Source organism: Moschus berezovskii, chromosome 4 (genome assembly GCF_049115385.1).
Source record: "Moschus berezovskii isolate FMDL1 chromosome 4, NW_MosBer_1.0, whole genome shotgun sequence".
NCBI classification, from domain to species: Eukaryota; Metazoa; Chordata; class Mammalia; order Artiodactyla; family Moschidae; genus Moschus; species Moschus berezovskii.
Window position 1 is genome coordinate 63,543,921 of NC_142463.1, and position 21,048 is coordinate 63,564,968.

Genomic DNA, 21,048 nt, shown 5'->3' on the forward strand with positions numbered 1-21,048 from the left:
AGGCCCAAGTGGTAATACTAGACTGCCAGGGAATTCCTGTGATACACATTTCAAATGTGCACTCTGTGTGATTCTTGGGTATGCTGAAGTTCAAAGATCACTAACTTAGGCTTTTCAAATTAAATTAACATGAACATCACACCTAAAATGTATTATTACCACTATTGATATTACAACTACTGGTAGCTAATCTATATTGAACTCATCACTTTCCAGGGTGTAGGTTTTTTGTTTTTGAAACTCTGTACCAAGAGTGACCTCTGTATATGTGGTTACAGCTTTGAATTTGGTCCCACTCCAGAAAAAGATAAAAGGGAATGGCTTTGTTGTAAGCTATCTCCAAAGTTTTATACATCTGTAAGCAGATAGTATTTGAGAAATACCGGGTCCCTCAGTGACCATAAATGAAAAACAGATTAAAATGGGAGAAATAGTAAATGATTATTAAGGATAGAGTACTACTGGAGTGGTTTTGTTATTCAGTAGGTCCTTGTTTTACATGTAGTAGTGTGTATACTTTAATCCCAAACTCCCAATTTATCCCTCTCCCCCAGAATATTTACTTTTAATTTGCTTCTCTTGCATGTCACTGTTTCTAAGGATGGGCTGAATCCCAGTATTGTATCCGTGTGCATGTTTTCTCTAGAAGTTGGAGAATGATTTAGGGTTAAAATGCCATTTCTAATTTAGTGCCTAGGTTTTACCATATGCTTTATTAACCTTCAGCCAAGCAATAGGATACTCATCAACACCTAAGGCATTTAATACATGTGATGTTCACGGAGAAACAGTAACCCAAAACTCAACCATTCTCCCTCCAGCTCAACTGACACATTTCCTAATCTGTTCCACATCAAGGGTACTGGTGTTGGCTTGGTGAGAGTGTCACATAGGCCATTCTGTGATGTACGATTTCAGTCCACCAGGCACAAATCATCCTGGGTAATTTTTTTTTTGTGTGTGTGGTCTTTTGCCAACTCAATTCAGCCAAGAAACAATGAGACCCTGCTGGAGACAGAGGGCACACAAATGTTAAAGTGATTTTTTTCCATGTGCTTTGAGAGTGAGTAGATAAAGATAATAAAAAATAAATGGAAAAGGATAAAGGACAGAGACTCTAAGTTCAGATGAGCTGCTGACTGCTGCCAGTGAAAACTGAAATGGGAGCCAGCCCCATTAGTGTCTTACGAGCTTAGACGTCGGCCATCTACCAGAGCTGCCGTCAGTTGGATGTGTCTGAAGTATAGCTCAGCTCTCAAAATGTGAATCTAGGTCAGAGGAATCCAGCAACACATTCTACCCACCAGTGTTCTATGGTTTGTTCCCGTGTTGATGGAGAGAACTGAATTTACCACTCCAGGGAGAGTTTGAACTCTCTTCTGAGAATTCCACCAAAGGCACCCCATTTGGTAGTCTTTTCTGATGTGATTTTGTTGATCATTGTCCCCTAGAGCCTAGTACAGTGCCTAGTACAGAATGCAAGTTCTATAAGTATCTGTCCAAGTGCTGACCTGGGCCTTTTTCCTCCCCTGCCCTTTCAACTCCATCAGTTATGATGTTCTGCTACTTCTGTAAATAGAACTCACCCCCTAGAGGGTTATCTCGGTTGTCATGGCTGCTTCTCCAGTCCAGACCCTACTTTCCTTTATTTCTGGACTCTGTGATGCTTCCTGACTAGCTTTATTACCCCTGATCTTCCTGTTAAATCATTCTAGGCATAACATCAGACAGATCTCTCTGAAATACCACCTTTTACACCTTTGCTAAAAAATCGAGTGGCTTCCCATAGCCTGCAGATAAGAAGACTCCAATTCCTTTACTTTTGGACTAGCCCCAGCTTATTTCTTAGACCTTAATTCTCTTCCTGTCCTTGCACATCATCTGTTGATTATAAAATAGATATTCCCCCCGTCGTCCATCTACAGCGAACACTCATCCCCTGTGTCTGTCCGTCTGTCTTGCTGTTTGTTCAGGTGCACTCGGACTTTGGTTCCCTCCTCCTGTGATCACTCTATCCTTGGAACTCCCACTACCTCTACTAGGACCCTGCACCATTTAGCAGGCATTTGCCTTATCTTACACTGGCACTGTCCTGTTTCTCCAGTTCAGCTGGAGAGGCCTTGAGGGCATCCTCCTCCATGTTCCCTGTGTGTGAGACTCTTATCTTTCATACAGTTGCTGCTAAATTGCTGTATGATGCTCAAGAAGCCCTAACTTCAAACTCAACTGTAATCTCTTTTTAGGGGCTTCCCAGGGGACTGAAGTGACTTAGCAGCAGCAGCAGCAGGGGGCACTAGTGGTAAAGAACCCGCCTGCCAATGCAGGAGACAAGAGACACAGGTGTGATCCCTGGGTTGAAAGATACCCTGGAGGAGGGCTTGACCACCCACTGCAGTATTCTTACCTCCAGAATCCCATGAGCAGAGGAGCCTGGTACGCTATAGCCTATAGGGTTGCACAGAGTTGGACATGACTGAAGCGACTTAGCACACATGCAATCTCTTTTCAATTGCCTTTTCTTTCATCTGCCTTTTGAAAAGTCTTTTTGCAGAAGAGACAACAATAAGAGGTTTTGGAAACCTTACCTTTTTTTCTATCAGATTTTTATGTATGAATTAGGAAATGATGATTTTGTTAGATATCCAGTTTAATAGTTACATACTCAGTTGAAGCCTCCTCAAAGAGAGATGGAACTAGGATGGAGTCTTCTGCAGTTTTCTATCCTCAAGCCAGCATCAACACGTTCAGCTAAGTATAAGTGTTCTATCACTTACTGCCACTGAAAGGACCATGTCACAATGGTCAAGAGTCTACAGTGAACCCACTTTGGAACTATCTATATCACTGAGTGCTTTCTAATTAAATGGTTGCTACTTTTTGCCAAGCTTGAGACATAGTTCTTCACCTTGACTGCCTGTCATGAAATTTCAAGCGGGGAGGAATGAAGCTCTCATTCCTTGGAGAGGCTGATTGAACTTTGTTTTTTCAGGATGAGATTGCCTAGTGGAGACGGGGTCACACAGGGAGAGCTGGAGGCAGAGCCAGAAGGACAACCTGTGAATTTGGACTCTAAGTTCTTTGCTTTGCCCTCAAATCCATTTTGGCCCTTTAAACAACTGTGCTTCTTCAGTCAAATCAACATATGATTTTGTTTGTAAAGTAAGTTTTTTCTCTAATATCAGTAAAAATATGAAGTTTAGTCTTTTTTTCTCTTTGGCATAAATCTCTGTACCTCAAGATAAGGTACTGTTGTTAGATTTTTCTTTGTGTATGTGTGTATATGTGTGTGTTGGGGGTAGGGTTTGGGAAGCATGAGTCAAATGCAAATTTTCTATTCTCAGAAAATGATAACATTAGTGATTTTTGATAACTCAGAATATTTTAATAAAGAAGTTTAACATGTCAAATGGATTGAATGATGGCATTCAAGTTATTACCTAGTTAGGTATTGTATTAATATTTTAAGTTGTACAACGTTGAGCTCTTGGCATGAAAAGAGTAAGAAGTTTCTGACTTTTGATGGTTTTTGATTTGGATACTTTAACTTTTAATGCTACTTGGAGGATGTTCTTTTGTACCTCTATTATAGACATAGTGATTGGCTTCTTCAGGTGCATATTATTCAGGATCATAAGTTAAGTGATTTTGTAAGTTGTAGAAATTCTTGAAGGCAGTGGCTTTCAACTTAGTCTGTGTGCCAGAATCACCTATGGAACTTTTGAAAATATAGATGCCTGGTAGAGGACAGACTTGTGGTTGCCAAGAGGGAGAGGGGCAGTGTGGGGAAGTTTGAGAGTTGGGGATTAGCAGATGCAAACTATTATATATTGAATGGATAAATAATAAGGTACTACTTATACTTCTTATAGGGAACTATATTCAATATCCTGTGATAAACCATAATGGGAAAGAATATGAAAAGGAATGTATTTATACATATATATGTATGTCGGAGAAGGCGATGGCACCCCACTCCAGTACTCTTGCCTGGAAAATCCCATGGACGGAGGAACCTGGTAGGCTGCAGTCCATGGGGTCGCGAAAAGTCAGACACGACTGAGCGACTTCACTTTCACTTTTCACTTTCATGCATTGGAGAAGGAAATGGCAACCCACTCCAGTATTTTTGTCTGGAGAATCCCAGGGACGGGGGAGCCTGGTGGGCTGCCGTCTATGCGTCTATGGGGTCGCACAGAGTCGGACACGACTGAAGCGACTTAGCAGCAGCAGCAGCATATATGTGTGTATATATATATATAACTGAATCATTCTGCTGTATAGCACCAATTAGCACAACACTGTAAATCAACTATACCTCAATAATAAATTTAAAAAAAAAATGCAGAGGGCCAGACTGGATCCCAGACTTAGAACATCAGAGTTTTCTGAGACAGGGACAGGACAATGTGTTTTCAGAAAGTTTTAAACCACATCTTTTACCAGGAATCACTAATTCAAGGTCACTCAGAGGCTTTTTCTTTCATGAGCAGGAGTTTTGGATCGAAAGAACCCTTAAAAGACCATTTGTTCAACCTCCAAACAAGTACTTGAGTTCCCCCAACGACATCCCATAGAGTTTGCTAAGTACTTTTTGATGTCCATTATATAATGGATAGAATGAACAGCCTTTTAAATATTATTTCTTCCTTTTTTTCCTCTTTGACATTTTCTTGAAAGCTCAAGAGAAAAAAACACATTATTGTTCCCTTTCTCCTACTTGGCCAATTTTGCTTTCTTCCTGCCTTGCTTGGGATTAGTGTTGATATACAGCAAGGTTGTTTTGGTCTCCGAGCTTCAGATTATTTATTGCCCTCTCATGCCAAAGCATTTTATTTGGCCACCCCAGCCTTGTTGGCACACAGCTCTGGGAATACTGTCAGATAAGCCAACTGCTGCCAGGAAAAGGAGCATAAACAGTTGTTACAAACTCAGAGTCTATTTGGTTTTGTGTTTTAATTTCTTAATTCAGGCACGGTTGATTATTTTTTAAAAGATTATTGTGAATCTGGTGAATACAATTGGAACAGAAAACCCAAAAATAAGACTGAATCAAACCTATGATGGATTGTCAATTTGTCCTTCACAGTAGAGATACAAAGTGGGAAATCTTGTGGCTACAGACTGTAATTCCCTGTGACGGCAACTGAAAATGCAAAGTCTTTATTTTTCCATTTCAATCATGCTGTTGATACTGGTTAGCTCTCTGTCTGTCTTTTGGTTTTTGCTATTGCTGTTCCAGTTGTCATTAAAGGAAATTCCAGGCGATTAAAAAAACATACAAAATCCAAAAACATTAAGGACTTTTTCCATTTTCATTTTTTAAATGACCACCTATAAAATAACATGGACATTTTTGGACATAAAATCAATGCTGAAGCTGAGTCAAAATGAGAGGAAATACTGAGTGACCTCTACTATATAGTTAGTCATACAAAAGAAAAACACACTGTATCCTATGCAATTTAAATGAGCTCAGAGCAAGCAGCCTGTGTCCTCATTCAAGGAATCTTACAAATGCAATTTGTTATTTCAGGAAACATAAAAAACTTAAAGACATTTCCGTCCAGATGCATTATGATCTTTTTAATTTAAAATTACAAGTCTACTGGAATTCCATGTACTACATTTCAGCTCCATTTATGTGACAAAGGCAGAAAAAATAGAGTGGTGATCTCATAATTCTTTTCTTACCACATCCTTTTAGTATTTCTATTAAAAATCTTAAACAGTAATTCATTGTGATACAAAAGAATAAAATTAGTAATAAAAGAAAGGTCACTAAACAAAACTGCAGATGCTGAAAGGAGAAAAATACCTGGTCTCCTGTGTGGGCTTAAGTTAGGAAGGTGGGGATATGCCTCTTGCCTGCTGGCCAGCTTATGGCACACCCCTCAACATGTCACTACCACAAGTCCCTGGAGCTCTGAACTTGGGGAGGGCAGCAGCTTCCTCATCTGATTGTTTTAGCTAAGCGTCACTCTTCCCCACCTCCTTTCCCTCTCTTCTTCACTCCCTCTCTTTGTCCTTCCTTTCTCTTACTCCCAGTTGGCTGGAAGACTAAATGCTACCAAGAAGACTGGGTTAAAAATTATTACTGAGAGCCCCTCCCGATGGTGAGAATTATGATCTGTCCTCCTGTGACAGAGAGCATGTAATTAATCCAGGTTCCTGGAAAGCCAGTCGATTTTGGCAGGGATATAGAAAAAGAACAGGTGAGATGTAGTGCAAATCTACTCTTTATTATGTTTTTTTCCCTCCCCAGCTTTACTGACATATAAAGGACTATATATATTTATCTTTCTTTAAGGTTTACAAAGACTGGCAGGCGAGGAGAAATGGGGAGATATTAGTCAAGGGGTATATAAAGTTTGCCTTTTTTTTCCTTATTAAAAGATATCACATGGAAGGTAAAGCAAAGATTTGAGACTTAGACTCAGCTACCGAAGGATTATTTCTGTAAGTTAATCACAGCCCATTTCCAACAATATATGTATTTTTACTAATCTTTAAAAATTAAAGTATAACATACAAGATGGCCCTGCACACCATGACTCCCTCCCTCTTGAATTAACTACTAATAGCATAGACTGCTAATAGCATAGAGTGGTTTGATCTCTGGGCTTCCCTGGTGGCTCAGAAGGTGAAGAATCTGCCTACAATGTGGAAGACCCAGGTTTGATTCCCTGGGTTGGAAAGATCCCCTGGAGAAGGGAATGGCTACCCACTCCAGTTTTATCTCTTGTTTAACTTTAAATGAATGAGATAAGAGAATATGTGTTATCTGGAGGTTGGCTTCTGTTGCTCAAATTACATTTGTGACTCGAAGCTCCAGCTGTGCAGCAACTGGAGTTCTCATCGTCTTTGAATAGACAAACATTCCTCCTGGAAGAGTACTAGTGGATCTACTGCCTGAACATAAATTAATTACACTTATATTATTTTTTTTTATAGCTAGAGGAGCAGGATGAAGGTGGTGATTGCCCAGGGGCATGAAGGGAATGATGAAAAGTGAAGGAGAAAAAGTATAGCAAGGGCAGGTTGCTCTAAAGGCTAATTTTGCTTAGCTAATAGTATTTCTAGGGTAAGACCTGGTATCTAATATTTATAGTAATTTCAAGTCAACCTAATTGCCAGTACTTTGGCCACATCAATGGTAAAATGTGGTAATGATAGGTCCTCCTTTCTTTCTTTCCTATGTTAGACAAACTGTATTAAAAGTGTATTAAATATACCCTGCGTTAAATACATTCTGGGCTTTTTAGCAGAGAGTTGCTAAAATCATGTTGGATGGATTATTTCATTTAAGTAGACAATGCATCAGAGAAGGCAATGGCAAGCCACTCCAGTGCTCTTGCCTAGAAAATCCCACGGACGGAGGAGCCTGGTAGGCTGCAGTCCGTGGGGTCGCTGAGGGTTGGACACGACTGAGCGACTTCACTTTCACTTTTCACTTTCACACATTGGAGGAGGAAATGGCAACTCACTCCAGTGTTCTTGCCTGGAGAATCCCAGGGACGGGGGAGCCTGGTGGGCTTCCGTCTATGGGGTCACATAGAGTCGGACACGACTGAAGTGACTTAGCAGCAGCAGCAGCAGATAATGCATACATTATTAAATCTCCTACAGCCTAGAGAGGTATGATGACTATCTCCATAAGAACCCACTTCATTAACCAAGAATAGACTTTGCAACCCGTTATAAAGTGTTTCAAATGCAGTAAGACTACCGGGAAACCCTTGGGCTCTCAGCTTTGCATGAATATGCAAGAAGTAGTTTTAAAGACTCTGAAGGAAGCAAGTACTCAGAGAGCAGTGACAGATGTGGGAAGCAATCAGGTTTTCAGTGTGTAGCACAGAAAGGCACAATTCACCCCTGTTTAAATGCTACGCCCTTCAAAGTGATGCCCAAGTGGCCAGGGGCTTCTCTATGGAGACAAGACTGAGACATCAAGATTTACGAAGGAGAAACAGATATCTGGGACCAAACTCACATCTCCCCTGATACAGATCAGATACTGATAACCAGCAATAAATGGGAAGAGAGGAATAGTTGGAGAGAGGGGAAGAGAAAGAGGGAGCTTAGCTAGAACCAATCCATGGCAAAATAATTAGAAAAGCCTTTCCAATAGAAAAAGAATGGCTATGGAGTGGGCTGGGCAACTGGGGCCAGCAGAAGCTGGGTCCAGTAAATCTGATTCTGAAACCATGAGATCCTATTCAAAATGCCTTGTTTTGTCTGTTCTCAGTATTTTCACTTGTGAAGTGGAAAAAAAAAATACACAATTTCATTACTTGTAAATGACGTATTTGTCTGTCCATTTGTCTTCCTGCCTGTCTATATCAGTATTTATATGTCTAAATTAACAGTAGGACTTACCCACCATCGATTTTATTCATTGATTTAATACAGGTGCCTAAACTGTTCTCAGATAACCAGTTCAATTCACTAAATCTGAATTTCACCAACCCACTTATTTCTGACCCTCATGGAGATCTCATTAGTTTTCAGTTTACTTTGTACTCCTACTTTGGCTACCAGGGAAGAGGACCTTTTTGATGCTAGGAACATGGCAGGTGGGCACTGGCCAACTCCACAGGCCCATGGTTTATGAAGCACATTTTCTGATGGAAAATTCAGTCTCCAAAGAATGTCTTTCTAGTCAGAATTATTTATAGTTTCTGACACAGAAGGTTTCAAGCATAGAATGAACATCATTATTAACAATGACTCAAATGAACTCTAAAGGAAGGAGGACTATAAAACCCTCATGGGATGCTCTTAAAAGATGTGGTCTTAGAGGACTTGACAATGGAAATGAAATGGTTAATGGAGAAATGTGAGTGAGCAGCCAAGGCATAGAATGGAACTTGAGGCTTGGCTTTCTTTTTCCAGGTCATCAGTTGCCATTTTTTGACCACAGGGCCTTCCCTCTCCATTTAATATTTTGCAAAAGGAGGGATGGTCCAACAGCTTTGCAGCAATACAGCTTCTTCTGCTCAGAGCCTATAGATAACCAGACTTCTACTTCATGGAGATAAACTCATTCTTTTGCTCACTTTTATGTCCCTACCTCTTCAGACATCATCTGCCCCATCCAGCTGTGTCCCTTGGAACCCACAAGAAAACTCTTTATTAGTTGGGATAGTTTGGTTACATCTCATGAATATACTGTGCTTAGTCTTTGCTTATTTCCTGTCCCCACCTGGAACTCTCTTTCACTGAATCCCACTCTGACAAACCCTTCAAGACCCTCATCAAGCCACATTTTCTTCATGAAGTTTTCTCTGAATATCTAGACCTCAAGGAGTTTCTTCTTCTCTTCTAATAACAATTAGGGCTATTTCATATAACTGAGTGCTAGTTAACCATATTGTGTTATCTCTTAGTTTATTACATGTTAGTTTCTCTAGATTAAATTAGGGACCAATTTGCGTTAGAGACCTACTGAGTTAGAGACCAATTTTATTTAATTTAGGAACCTAGTTTACCCAGAATGGCAGATGAAACTACTTTTTCTAGTTTGTCTACCCAGAGGAGGTTCTTTCTGCTGATTTACACAAAGGCACAGCATGGACAACTTCAGCCTTCTCCTTTACTTGTAATCAATTTCAGACACATGCAGGCCAACCCAGCTGCCATGGGAAGACATCATAGTTAGTCCCTGAGGAGAGAAATCAATCTTCCTAGATCTTCTGAATGACATCATTCATCAAATATTTTCTTTCAAGGCATCATTTCTTTTTTTATATGCAGAAAGTTGACACAGGCTTCCAGATGAAACAGAACAAAAAAGATTCTCTAAAGGAAATATAGAAAAAGCCACTAAACTCAAAATCCAAAGTAGATTATTCAGCAACAATTGTTAAAGGTCCTAGGAATATAATCAGAGATACAGTCTGGGAAAGGGAAGAAAGAAAGGCCAAGTTCACTGACTGAAAGAACTTGCAGATAATGCAAAGCAGAAAGTCAGCAATTGGGAGGCAGAGGTTGCTTCCCAGCAAACCATACCAAGCCCAGCCCTGAGGTAGAAGAGTTAAGACCAGATAGGGCAAACAAATAAACTGTGTACCTTGGAGCACACAAATTTCCTCTCTTTGCCTAAGAGAAATTTCTGTCTTGGTTCTTTACTTTTAGTTTTTGGCCGAGCTGTGCTGCATGGAGTATCTTAGTTTTCTGCCTGTGTGAGTGCTAAATTTCTTCAACCATGTTCTTCGCAACCCCATGGAATGTAGTCCTCCAGGCTCCTCTGTCCATGGGATTATCCCAGCAAGAATACTGAAATGGGTTGCCATTTCCATCTCCAGGGGATCTTCCTGACCCAGGGATTGAACCCTCATCTCCTGTGGCTCCTGCATTGGGAGGCAGATTCTTTTACCACTGAGTCACCTGGGAAGCCCATCTTAGTTCCCTGAACAGGAATCAAACTTGTGCCCTCTGCATTGGGAACACAGAGTCTTAATCACTAGACTGTCAGGGAAATTCCTGCCTTGGTCCTTTAGTAAGTCACATGTCATGCAGGACCACTTGAGAGGAAGGGGCAAAAAGTAGTCCCAGCCCACCTTTTAGTATTAGCTTTGTGATCTGGGGTGAGCCATTAGTTCTTAACTGCAAAATGGAGATAAAGTCACTTCCCTCATTCATTTATTCATTGTGAGCCAGATATTTATTTAGGGACCACCTTGGGCCAAACATAAAGGGGCACAATAGTGACCAAAATGGACAAGGTCTTTGCCCTTATGAAGTGTCCAGATCATCTCCCAGGGTTATTAGCTACAGAGAAGGAAGGTGTCTTTGAACAGGAAAGCACTATAACAATAGAAAATCTTCATTATCAATGACGTCTACTCTCCATCTAGCTGTGTGACCCAAAGTAAGTAGTAATTTTTCTGGACTTTCCGATTCCTATCTGTGAAATGAGAAAAATGGCTTTCCTAAAATTTAAGTATTCCACTGCAAATGGAGACTTTAAAATTTTTAGGTACTTCTGAATCACAACTTTCTAAAAGATTATTATGACATAGTTCAGAAGTACAAAAGGATAAGAATAACGTAACGACTCTGTGTACCAATTACCTGAGTTAAGAGATAAAACATTATAAAGAACTCTGCTGGTGGAATGCCCTCCTTTTCCTCAGAAGAAATAACTTTGATGAGTTGTTTCTTTCCAGGAAACCTGGTGTGTGAGGAAGAATGGTTCATTAGTGAAGAACTCTTCTGATAGGTGTATTTTCCAGGAAGAGTACTTACTAAGTACTTACTTGGAGAAGGAAATGGCAACCCACTCTAGTATTCTTGCCTGGAAATCCCCATGGACAGAGGAACCTGGTGGGCTACAGTCTACGGGGTTGCAAAGAGTCAGACATGACTTAACAACTGAACAACAAGTACTTATTTACTCAGAGTAACAGTACGTACTAAGTGGTCATAAAAGTGAAAGTGAAAGTCACTCAGTTGTGTTCGACTATTTGCGACCCCATTGACTATACAGTCCATGGAATTCTCCTGGCCAGAATACTGGAGTGGGTAGCCTTTCCCTTCTCCAGGAGATCTTCCCAATCCAGGGATCGAACCCAGGTCTCCCACACTGCAGGCAGATTCTTTACCAGATGAACCACAAGGAAAACCCATCAGTTCAGTTCAGTTCAGTCGCTCAGTCGTGTCCGACACTGCGACCCCATGAATCACAGCACGCCAGGCCTCCCTGTCCATCACCAACTCCCGGAGTTCACTCAAACTCATGTCCATCGAGTCAGTGATGCCATCCAGCCATCTCATTCTCTGTTGTCCCCGTCTCCTCCCACCCTCAATCCCTCCTAGCATCAGACTCTTTTCCAGTGAGTCAACTCGTCGCATGAGGTGGCCAGAGTATTGCAGTTTCAGCTTTAGCATCAGTCCTTCCAATGAACACCCAGGATTGATCTCCTTTAGAATGGACTGGTTGGATCTCCTTGCAGTCCAAGGGACTCTCAAAAGTCTTCTCCAGCACCACAGTTCAAAAGCATCAATTCTTCGGCGATCAGCTTTCTTCACAGTCCAACTCTCACATCCATACATGACCACGGGAAAAACCATAGCCTTGACTAGACGGACCTTGGTTGGCAAAGTAATGTCTCTGCTTTTTAATATGCTCTCTAGGTTGGTCATAACTTTCCTTCCAAGGAGTAAGCGTCTTTTAATTTCATGGCTGCAATCAGCATCTGCAGTGATTTTGGAGCCCAAAAAAATAAAGTCTGACACTGTTTCCACTCTTTCCCCATCTATTTCCCATGAAGTGATGGGACCAGAGGCCATGATCTTCGTTTTCTGAATATTGAGCTTCAAGCCAAACTTTTCACTCTCCTCTTTCACTTTCATCAAGAGGCTTTTGAGTTCCTCTTCACTTTCTGCCATAAGGGTGGTGTCATCTGCATATCTGAGGTTATTGATATTTCTCCCAGCAATCTTGATTCCAGCTGGTGCTTCTTCCAGCCCAGCATTCCTCATGATGTACTCTGCATATAAGTTAAATAAGCAGGGTGACAATATACAACCTTGATGTACTCCTTTTCCTATTTGGAACCGGTCTGTTGTTCCATGACCAGTTCTAACTGTTGCTTCCTGACCTGCATACAGGTTTCTCAAGAGGCAGGTCAGGTGGTCTGGTATTCCCATGTCTTTCCATGGTTCCTAATAAATGTGAGGTCATGATGGTGTAAATCAGAGAAAGCTCAAGTAACAGCTTGTTCTCTCCCTGCTACCCTTGGTTGCTGTCTGTCCAGTAGACAGTATTAGAAAAACCATGTGGTAGGCAGTGCATACTGCATTTCGAAAGAGCAAAGTTTTACATTTACCTTGAGGGCCTTCTGTGCAGATTCACTGGATCCAATAGCGATTAGGTTAGGCCCAGCCATGCTGCAGAAACTCTTCAAGTGTAAAGCATCCACCACGGGGACCGTGGAGACTGCATAGTCCTATGCATATGAGAGAAAGCAGTTTGTCATGGCAGAATAACTCTAAAACCCGTTCAAACTTGCTCAAAACATTCTTGCTCCCCAGGAGGCTGCTGGGGTCCCTGAACATCTGGAAGGAAAACTGGGACCCATAGGTTTGGGTATTTCCAGTTAAATGAAGACTGCTTCTAAGAAGGAAGTGCAGAGTCTCCTACCTGACCTGTGACTGCCTTAACAGCTTTGCTGGCTGACCTGCAGAGGGGGCTACTCTAGAAGGATGTGTCTGAATATCCTGTGCAAACAAGAGCCTCACATCGTCCTAGGGAACAGCTTCTTGGGGATTACATCTCTTCCTTAGCAGTCTGGTGAGCCAATCTGCTCAAAATCAGTAAAGGGACCTTGGGAGGATGTATGTGCAAGGCCCAGCACACAGTAGGCAGCCAAGTGTGGGTGATCTTTAATTCCGATCTGAAAAATTCCACATTTCATTTTAGAGACAACTGGGACTCCAGATACATTTTTTGGTCATCAATTGTGTCGGGAATATCTGCCAAGTGGTTGTATGATTGATTATGCACTGGGAGAAAGCAGAATGTCCATGATAACTTTATCTGTTGCTGCTGTGGGAGTCCCATGAAGCCTATTTATTAAGTCCTAACCTCTAAAAGTGAAGTGAAAGTCGCTCAGTTGTGTCCGACTCTTTGCGACTCCATAGACTACACAGTCCATGGAATTCTCCAGGCCAGAATACTGGAGTGGGTAGCCTTTCCCTTCTCCAGGGGATCTTCCCGACCCAGGGATCGAACTCGGGTCTCCCGCATTGTAGGCGGATTCTTTATCAGCAGAGCCGGAGCCTTCTGAGATGCTGCGTCTGGTGCTGCAGTCCTCATTTTGCCCCCAATGAAACTTACAACTCTCAAGTTGTACATCTTTTTCTAGTTGACACTTATGGGAACCACAAAGAGACCCAGAGTGGACTTCCTTCCTTCCACTGGACTCCAAGAGGAAGGAGAGCTTTGGTACCAGCAGCGGCCCCGTGTGCCCATCCGCCTCCTCAGGGAGTGCAGACAAATTTGGGTTTAATATAGGAGAAGGCAATGGCATTCCACTCCAGTACTCTTGCCTGGAGAATCCCATGGACGGAGAGCCTGGTGGACTGCAGTCCATGGGGTCGCAAAGAGTCGGACACAACTGAGCAACTTCACTGTCACGCATTGGAGAAGGAAATGGCAATCCACTCCAGTATTCTTGCCTGGTGGGCTGCCATCCATGGGGTCGCACAGGGTCGGACACAACTGAAGCGACTTAGAAGTAGCAGCTTCTAAAACTTCTAGCAAACATACAAATATTAGGAGTTATTTTGCAAAGCCCATGACAAAAATATTATTCATGATATATTGATTTAATCAGGTAGTTACTCTGTGCCAGGCATAAATTATCCTTTACCTACCTTAAAAGTATCAGCCAAGATTTCCGCACCTCGTTGATTTGTCCTTTTAGAAAGGCCCACAAAAAATTCTCTGCCTGAAATAAATGTCATGGAACACAGTGAGTGGGTAGCATCAGTGATGACATGCTATTTTTCTATCTATAAATAAAGACTTTAAAGCATTACACAGTTCTTTCCTACCGTAGAGGTCAGCTCCACTTGTACTCTGACTCCTGCTCTCTTTATGTAAATGATTTCAAACTATTGCCATTAGAAATAAACTCTTTCAAATTGATAGAGGCAGAAAGTATCAATAGAATTGTGGTTGAGATGGGCTGATGTGGGGGAGGGGACTGAGCAGGCGCTAGCGAGTCAGTGTTTAATGGGTATGATGTTTCATTTTGGTAAGGCAAAACAGTGCTGGAGATGGCTGGTGGTGATGGTTGCAAAACATGAATGCAGTTAATACCCCTGAACTGTATTTAACTATTTTAAAATAGTTAAATGGTAAATTTTATGTTATGTATATTTTACCACAATAAGATAATATGGTTTTTATTTAGAAAAGAACAGAATTAAACATATTAATAACCTGCAATCAGAAATTAATAGCAATAAGTTAGCAGAACTTCCTTTTTTTCACCCAAAAGAACACTACTATACAGTCTTGATGAGTCAGATACCTTTTTTTCTTTTTTAAAACATAGTGTTGATGTAAGGGCTGATGAAACCATCTCAGTAAAATGAGTTTAGTGCTGACTGGTCTTCAGCTCTAAGAGCTGTCTTTAAAATAACACACCTATTTATTTCAAATTAACCCTCAAATACATCTATCTACAAAGCACTAAAGTTTCGGAGAAAGAAACTTTCCAGTTATTTGGCTTTTCTGAAATTCTACAAAAAAAATTTTTTTTTCTCAGATAGCAAAGCATTAAGTAAAACTGCTCTTTTAGTTATAGGCAAAAAACCAATGATAATAGATAGAGTTAGGCAATACATAAGTGTAGGGGTTCTTATCCTTCCTTAATTCTTTGGGAAAGAATTCTACATGAAATGTGGAAAATATATTCCAAGAGAAATCAGTATATATTTTGCCCCAGAACGAGTATAAACAGTGTAGTCATGTACACTTGTAGCCATGTAGAAAGAATTGCTTGATAGACTTCACACCTGTTACAACTTTAATCTTCATGGTGTCCTTATAACAGGGGTAAAAGACATAGGTCAAATGATGTTATGAAAATTCCATTGGCTTATGCTGTTGGCAGACACAAGAATTGTTGGTGGCAAACTGACAGTGTTTTGGGTAATGGCCTGATTGTATTGTCCCTTAAGAAAACTCACTACATACAAATCAAAACTTAAATAAGGGAAAGGTCCTTTCAGTTCAGTTCAGTTCAGTTCAGTCACTCAGTCGTGTCTGACTCTTTGCGACCCCATGAACCACAGCACGCCAGGCCTCCCTGTCCATCACCAACTCCCGGAGTTCACTCAAACTCATGTCCATCAAGTCGGTGATGCCATCCAGCCATCTCATTCTCGGTCGTCCCCGTCTCCTCCCACCCCCAATTCCGCCCAGCATCAGACTCTTCCAGTGAGTCAACTTGTCGCATGAGGTGGCCAAAGTATTGGAGTTTCAGCTCTAGCATCAGTCCCTCCAATGAACACCCAGGATTGATCTCCTTTAGAATGGACTGGTTGGATCTCCTTGCAGTCCAAGGGACTCTCGAGAGTCTTCTCCAGCACCACAGTTCAAAAGCATCAATTCTTCGGTGATCAGCTTTCTTCACAGTCCAACTCGTCCTTTCCTTGACAAAAAGTATTAATCTGTTTATTAAAAAAGTCAGTTGAAATAAAAAAGACAAGTTTCCTTAATTCTCTTATGATAAGTGTAGATTTATAAATTAGATTTACACAGAATTAAAAAAAAACAAAACACTTAGGGACTTTCCTGGCAATTCAGTGATTAAGACTCCATGCTCCCAATGCAGCAAACATGGGTTTTATCACTGGTTGGGGAACTAAGATCCTGATGCTGCATGGCACAGCCAAAACGAACAAACAAACAAAAGTTACTTAAAAAAAGAAGTGAAGCAACTTAAATTTAAAAAAAAATTACTTCATTACGCAAATTTATACACACTATATGCAAATATAAACACCTTACACACTTTTTCCATTTAAAAGTGAAAGGTTGTTGCTGAACCACTCAAAGACACCGGGATTCTTGGCCTCCGGAGGAGAGGAATTCAATCTGGGGCCAGGGACGAGGCTTGATCACTCAGAGTTTTGTGTAATAAAGTTTCATTAAAGTATAAAGGAGATAGAGAAAGCTTCTGACATAGGCATCAGAAGGGGGCAGAAAGAGTACCCGCTTGCTAGTGTTAGCAATGGAGTTATATACTCTCCAATGAATCCAAAGAATGTCTGGAGGTTGTAAAGACCTCACCAGACCTACTCCCATAATTTACATTTTAAGATAACAGAATTAGTCAGAAGGTTTAATCCAGGGACTGTCCTCAGGCAGGATACATTATTGTTATACAATCCTAAGGAATGTAGAGGAAAAAAAAAGTTTGTCCTTTCTTCCTCCTTGAGAATTCTCTCTCCTTGGGGATCCCTAGACTTCTTATCAACTTGTCCAGGAAATGACTCTCTCAAAAGTACAAAGAAAAGCAAACTGCTTATGTTTTTAAAAAGTAAGCCAGACGTTTGTATCTAGCAGTATGGCAGGCTATACTCCTTAAATGGCCTTTCTGATAAAAACAACTGAAGTTCTGGAATCAGAATAGTAAACAGTATTTGGGTTGTTATATGTCTCATGTCATTTTCTTCTATAACCACTCACCCTCTTTTTCTTTTCCTTCCTCACCTTATTCTTTCATAGAAGAAATCAGGTCATTTATCCTACTGACTTTCCTACATTCTGGATTTGGTTGTTTCCTTATGTGTGTGTGTGTGTGCACGCGCGCGCGCATGTGTGAAGTTGCTTCAGCCTTGTCCCTCTCTTTGCGACCCCATGGACTGTAGCCCACCAGGCTCCTCTGTCTATGGGATTCTCCAGGCAAGAACACTGGAGTGGGTTGCCATGCCCTTCTCCAGGGGATCTTCTCAGCCCAGAGACTGAACCAACATCTTTGCATCTCCTGCATGGCAGGCAGATTCTTTACTGTCTGAACCACCAGGGAAGCCCCTCCTTGCATACTAACATTAAATTGTTCCTTTATCCTTTGTATTTTTGGCAAATTGATAGTCTATGTAGAAACTTCATTAGATTCTTGCTCTTTTTTTTGGGGGGACAGGACTACTTCAGTGGTGGGGCTATCAGTTCAGTTGCTCAGCTGTGTCCCGACTCTTTGTGAGCCCATGGACTGAAGCACACCAGGCTTTCCTGTCCATCACTAACTCCCAGAGCTTGCTCAAACTCATGTCCATCGAGTCAGTGATGCCATCCAACCATCTCATCCTCTGTCATCCCCTTCTCCTCCTGCCTTCAATCTTTCCCAGCATCAGGGTCTTTTCCAGTGAGTTAGTTCTTTGCATCAGGTGGCCAAAGTATTGGAGCTTCAGTTTCAGCATCAGTACCTCCAATGAATATTCAGGACTGATTTCCTTTAGGATTTACTGGTTTGATCTCCTTGCAGTCCAAGGGACTCTCAAGAGTCTACTCCAGCACCACAGTTCAAAAGCATCAGAGGTGGGGTTACACGTCTATTGTATCACATCCCGAAGCACATCATATCCTGACTGTCACATTTTCAGTGATACTAAAATCACAAGAGTGTTCATGTAGTATCAGCTTGATTCCTCCATCATAAAGCTCCCCATCAAGCTTTCATGTAAAGGTTTTTTTTTTTTTTATTGTTGTTGTTGTTTCATTCCTTTATCTGTTTTTTTTCCCCCTGCTTTGAAGCTTGTGGGAACTTAGTTTTCTGACCAGGGATCAAATCCATACCCTCTGCATTGGAAGCCTGAAGTCCTAACCACTGGACTGCCGGGAAAGCCCCTCATATAAAAGTTTTACATGCTTTGATGATCATTGCACAGGTCCTTTGTTTTATTAAGGATCTACATTTACTGGGTAGAATTCTAAAAAACTTTTCTCAATCAAGTATTTGGTCTACCTGAAGCAGAGTTCACAAAGAAAAAATAGGATAAATGCTTTATATTTATCAGTTATCACAGTAATGAATTGTTATCCCAGCAACTTATAATAATGATCAATATGTTTTTTTTAAAAAATCATTATCCACTAATAAGCCAAAGAATAAATCATAATGGAAAATGGAAAACATTTTGAGTTAATAACAAAAATATTCATATCAAAACATAAAGGATTCAGCTAAAGCACTACTTAGAAGGTAGTACTTACATGCTTACATTAAGAAGAGGAAAGTTTCAAAATAAAGAGACAAGATTTCACTTTGCAATTAAAGGAAAAAAGAACAATGAAAACGAAATTTGAAGGAAGGAAATAAAGGTAGAAACAGGAAGAGAAAAGTAAACATACAAGAGAGAGGGTTCAAAAAGCCTAAAGTTAGTTCTTTGAAAAGGTTAATGAAATTGACAGATCTCTGGCAAGTAAATGAAGGCCCAAATAAACATCATGAATGAAAGGGGACATAGCTGTAAATTGTTGTAGAACTTAAAACAGATATTAAGAAAATATGAATAACTTTATACCCAACATTTTAAAAACTTAGATGAAATAAATAAAATCTCAGAAAACAGAGCTCACTAAAATTGGCTCAGAAAAAAATCTCAATAGTCACATAATTATTACAAAAACAAAATCAGTTGAAAATCTTCCCACAAGGAAATCACAAGGACTACAGGGCCTTAATAGGTAAATTCTACCAAAGTTCAAGTAATGCACAATTAAAGTTTTACTGATCTTAGAGAATAGAAACACAGGAAAATATTCTGTAATACATTTTATATGAGGTTAACATACTTTCAACCAAAACCAGACAAGGATAACAAGAAAGAAAAGTTGTAGGCCACAGAAACAAATCTTAAACAATTATCAGCAAACTAAATACAGTGAAATGAAATGAAAGTTGCTCAGTCATGTGACTCTTTGTGACCCCAAGGACTATACAGTCTATGGAATTCTCCAGGCAAAAATACTGGAGTGAGTAGCCCTTCCCTTCTCCAGGGGATCTTCCCAACCCAGGGATTGAGCCCGGGTCTCCCTCATTGCAGGCAGATTCTTTACCAGCTGAGTCACCAGGGAAGCCCTAAAAAAGCTAAATACAACACTGTAATAAAAAGAGGATATATCTTGATTAAGTTTGATTTCATCCCAGGGATGTAAACTTTGATCATTGATATCAGGAAATCAGTTAATATAATTAACCACATAAATAGATTAAAGAAGGAAATCATATAATCATTGAAGTAGAATGAGAGTCTATCACCTGAAATTCTATTTCTTGCTCTTTAAAGAAACTTATATATGTACTCAGGAGATACAACAAAACTGTACATAGCAGCATTTAAGACAGTAAAAAAAAAACTGAAAAGTACTCAAATATATATCAGCAGTAAAATGAATAAATACATCATGCATCATGGTGCATTTTTACTATAAAATTTGACACAGCTGTGATAATGAATGAGCTCCAGCTACATGGATCAAGTTAGATCAAAGGCAGAAAAATCATACAAGAGTTTTCATATAATATCACCTTAATTATATAAAGTCATAAGAAAAGCAAAACTAAACAATATATAATTTAGGAGTGCACATATTGAGGCAAAACTGAAAAAAGACAAGGCAGTGATTAACACAAAATTCAAGACAGGGTATACCTCATGCTGGGAGGAGAGAAAGTTTGGGACTGGGGCTTCTATGGTCCTGGCAATGTTCTGTTTCATAAGCCAGGTGTTAGGTACTCAGGTGTCCATTATATTATTGGTCTTGAAACTGTACATAAACATTTTATAACTTTTCTTTATATGCCCCATATTTCACAAAAATAAATCAATGAAAGTAGAGGAAAATTGATGTTGTCTATCTACGAGAAAAAGGATTGAAACACATTCTACCAGTAGCTGCTTGCCTGACTGACAGATTTCCCAGTGGAACTAGAGTTGGAAGTTGCTTTCCTTCTGTCCATTTCCTGATCAATTATTCATGAAGCTCTGAGTCACAGAAGGAAGGGGACACAGAGCACATGGGAAGTGCTCCAGATTTTGTCTCTTACTCAACTCTGCACAATATAAAAACTGAGTGGTGATGGTTGTACAATGTTGTGAATGCAATTAATGCCGCTTGAATTATACACTGAAAAATCATCAGACTAGCACATTTTAGGTTAAATATATTTTACTACAATCTTAAGGAAGCAAAAAAGTTGAGAATTAGGAATAGAAGGTAGGACCACACATTAGGTATGAATGAGAGGCCAAGCAGATAAAGATCTTAATATTACAACACTATCTCTGTTTTTAATAACATAACTTTAAAAATATTAAGCACCGAATATTATCAAAACAAAGCTTACACATAGTGTCCAAGGCAAGTCTCATTGCTCAGGACTTAATTAGAAGTTATGGGAAAAACAACAGGCTTGAGATGCTATGGAAAGACCTTTGACAAGTGGAAGGGGTTCCTAAGCCTTGCTGTAACAATGAGAAGATTTTAGGGAATCTGTTCAGCTCAGCTGTTGAGGTAACTAAATGGCT

General features: G+C 40.3%; 1 protein-coding gene across 1 annotated transcript in view; it reads right to left on the minus strand.

Annotated features, from left to right (window-relative positions):
• Positions 1-21,048, minus strand: part of DDAH1 (dimethylarginine dimethylaminohydrolase 1) — a 158,323-nt gene that overhangs the window by 25,175 nt on the left and 112,100 nt on the right. The window contains exons 3-4 of the mRNA XM_055402887.2: positions 14,380-14,453; positions 12,831-12,950 (exon numbers count right to left, since the gene is read on the minus strand). Coding sequence (XP_055258862.1) covers positions 12,831-12,950; positions 14,380-14,453 — 194 coding nt within the window. The remainder of the gene's footprint in view (positions 1-12,830; positions 12,951-14,379; positions 14,454-21,048) is intronic.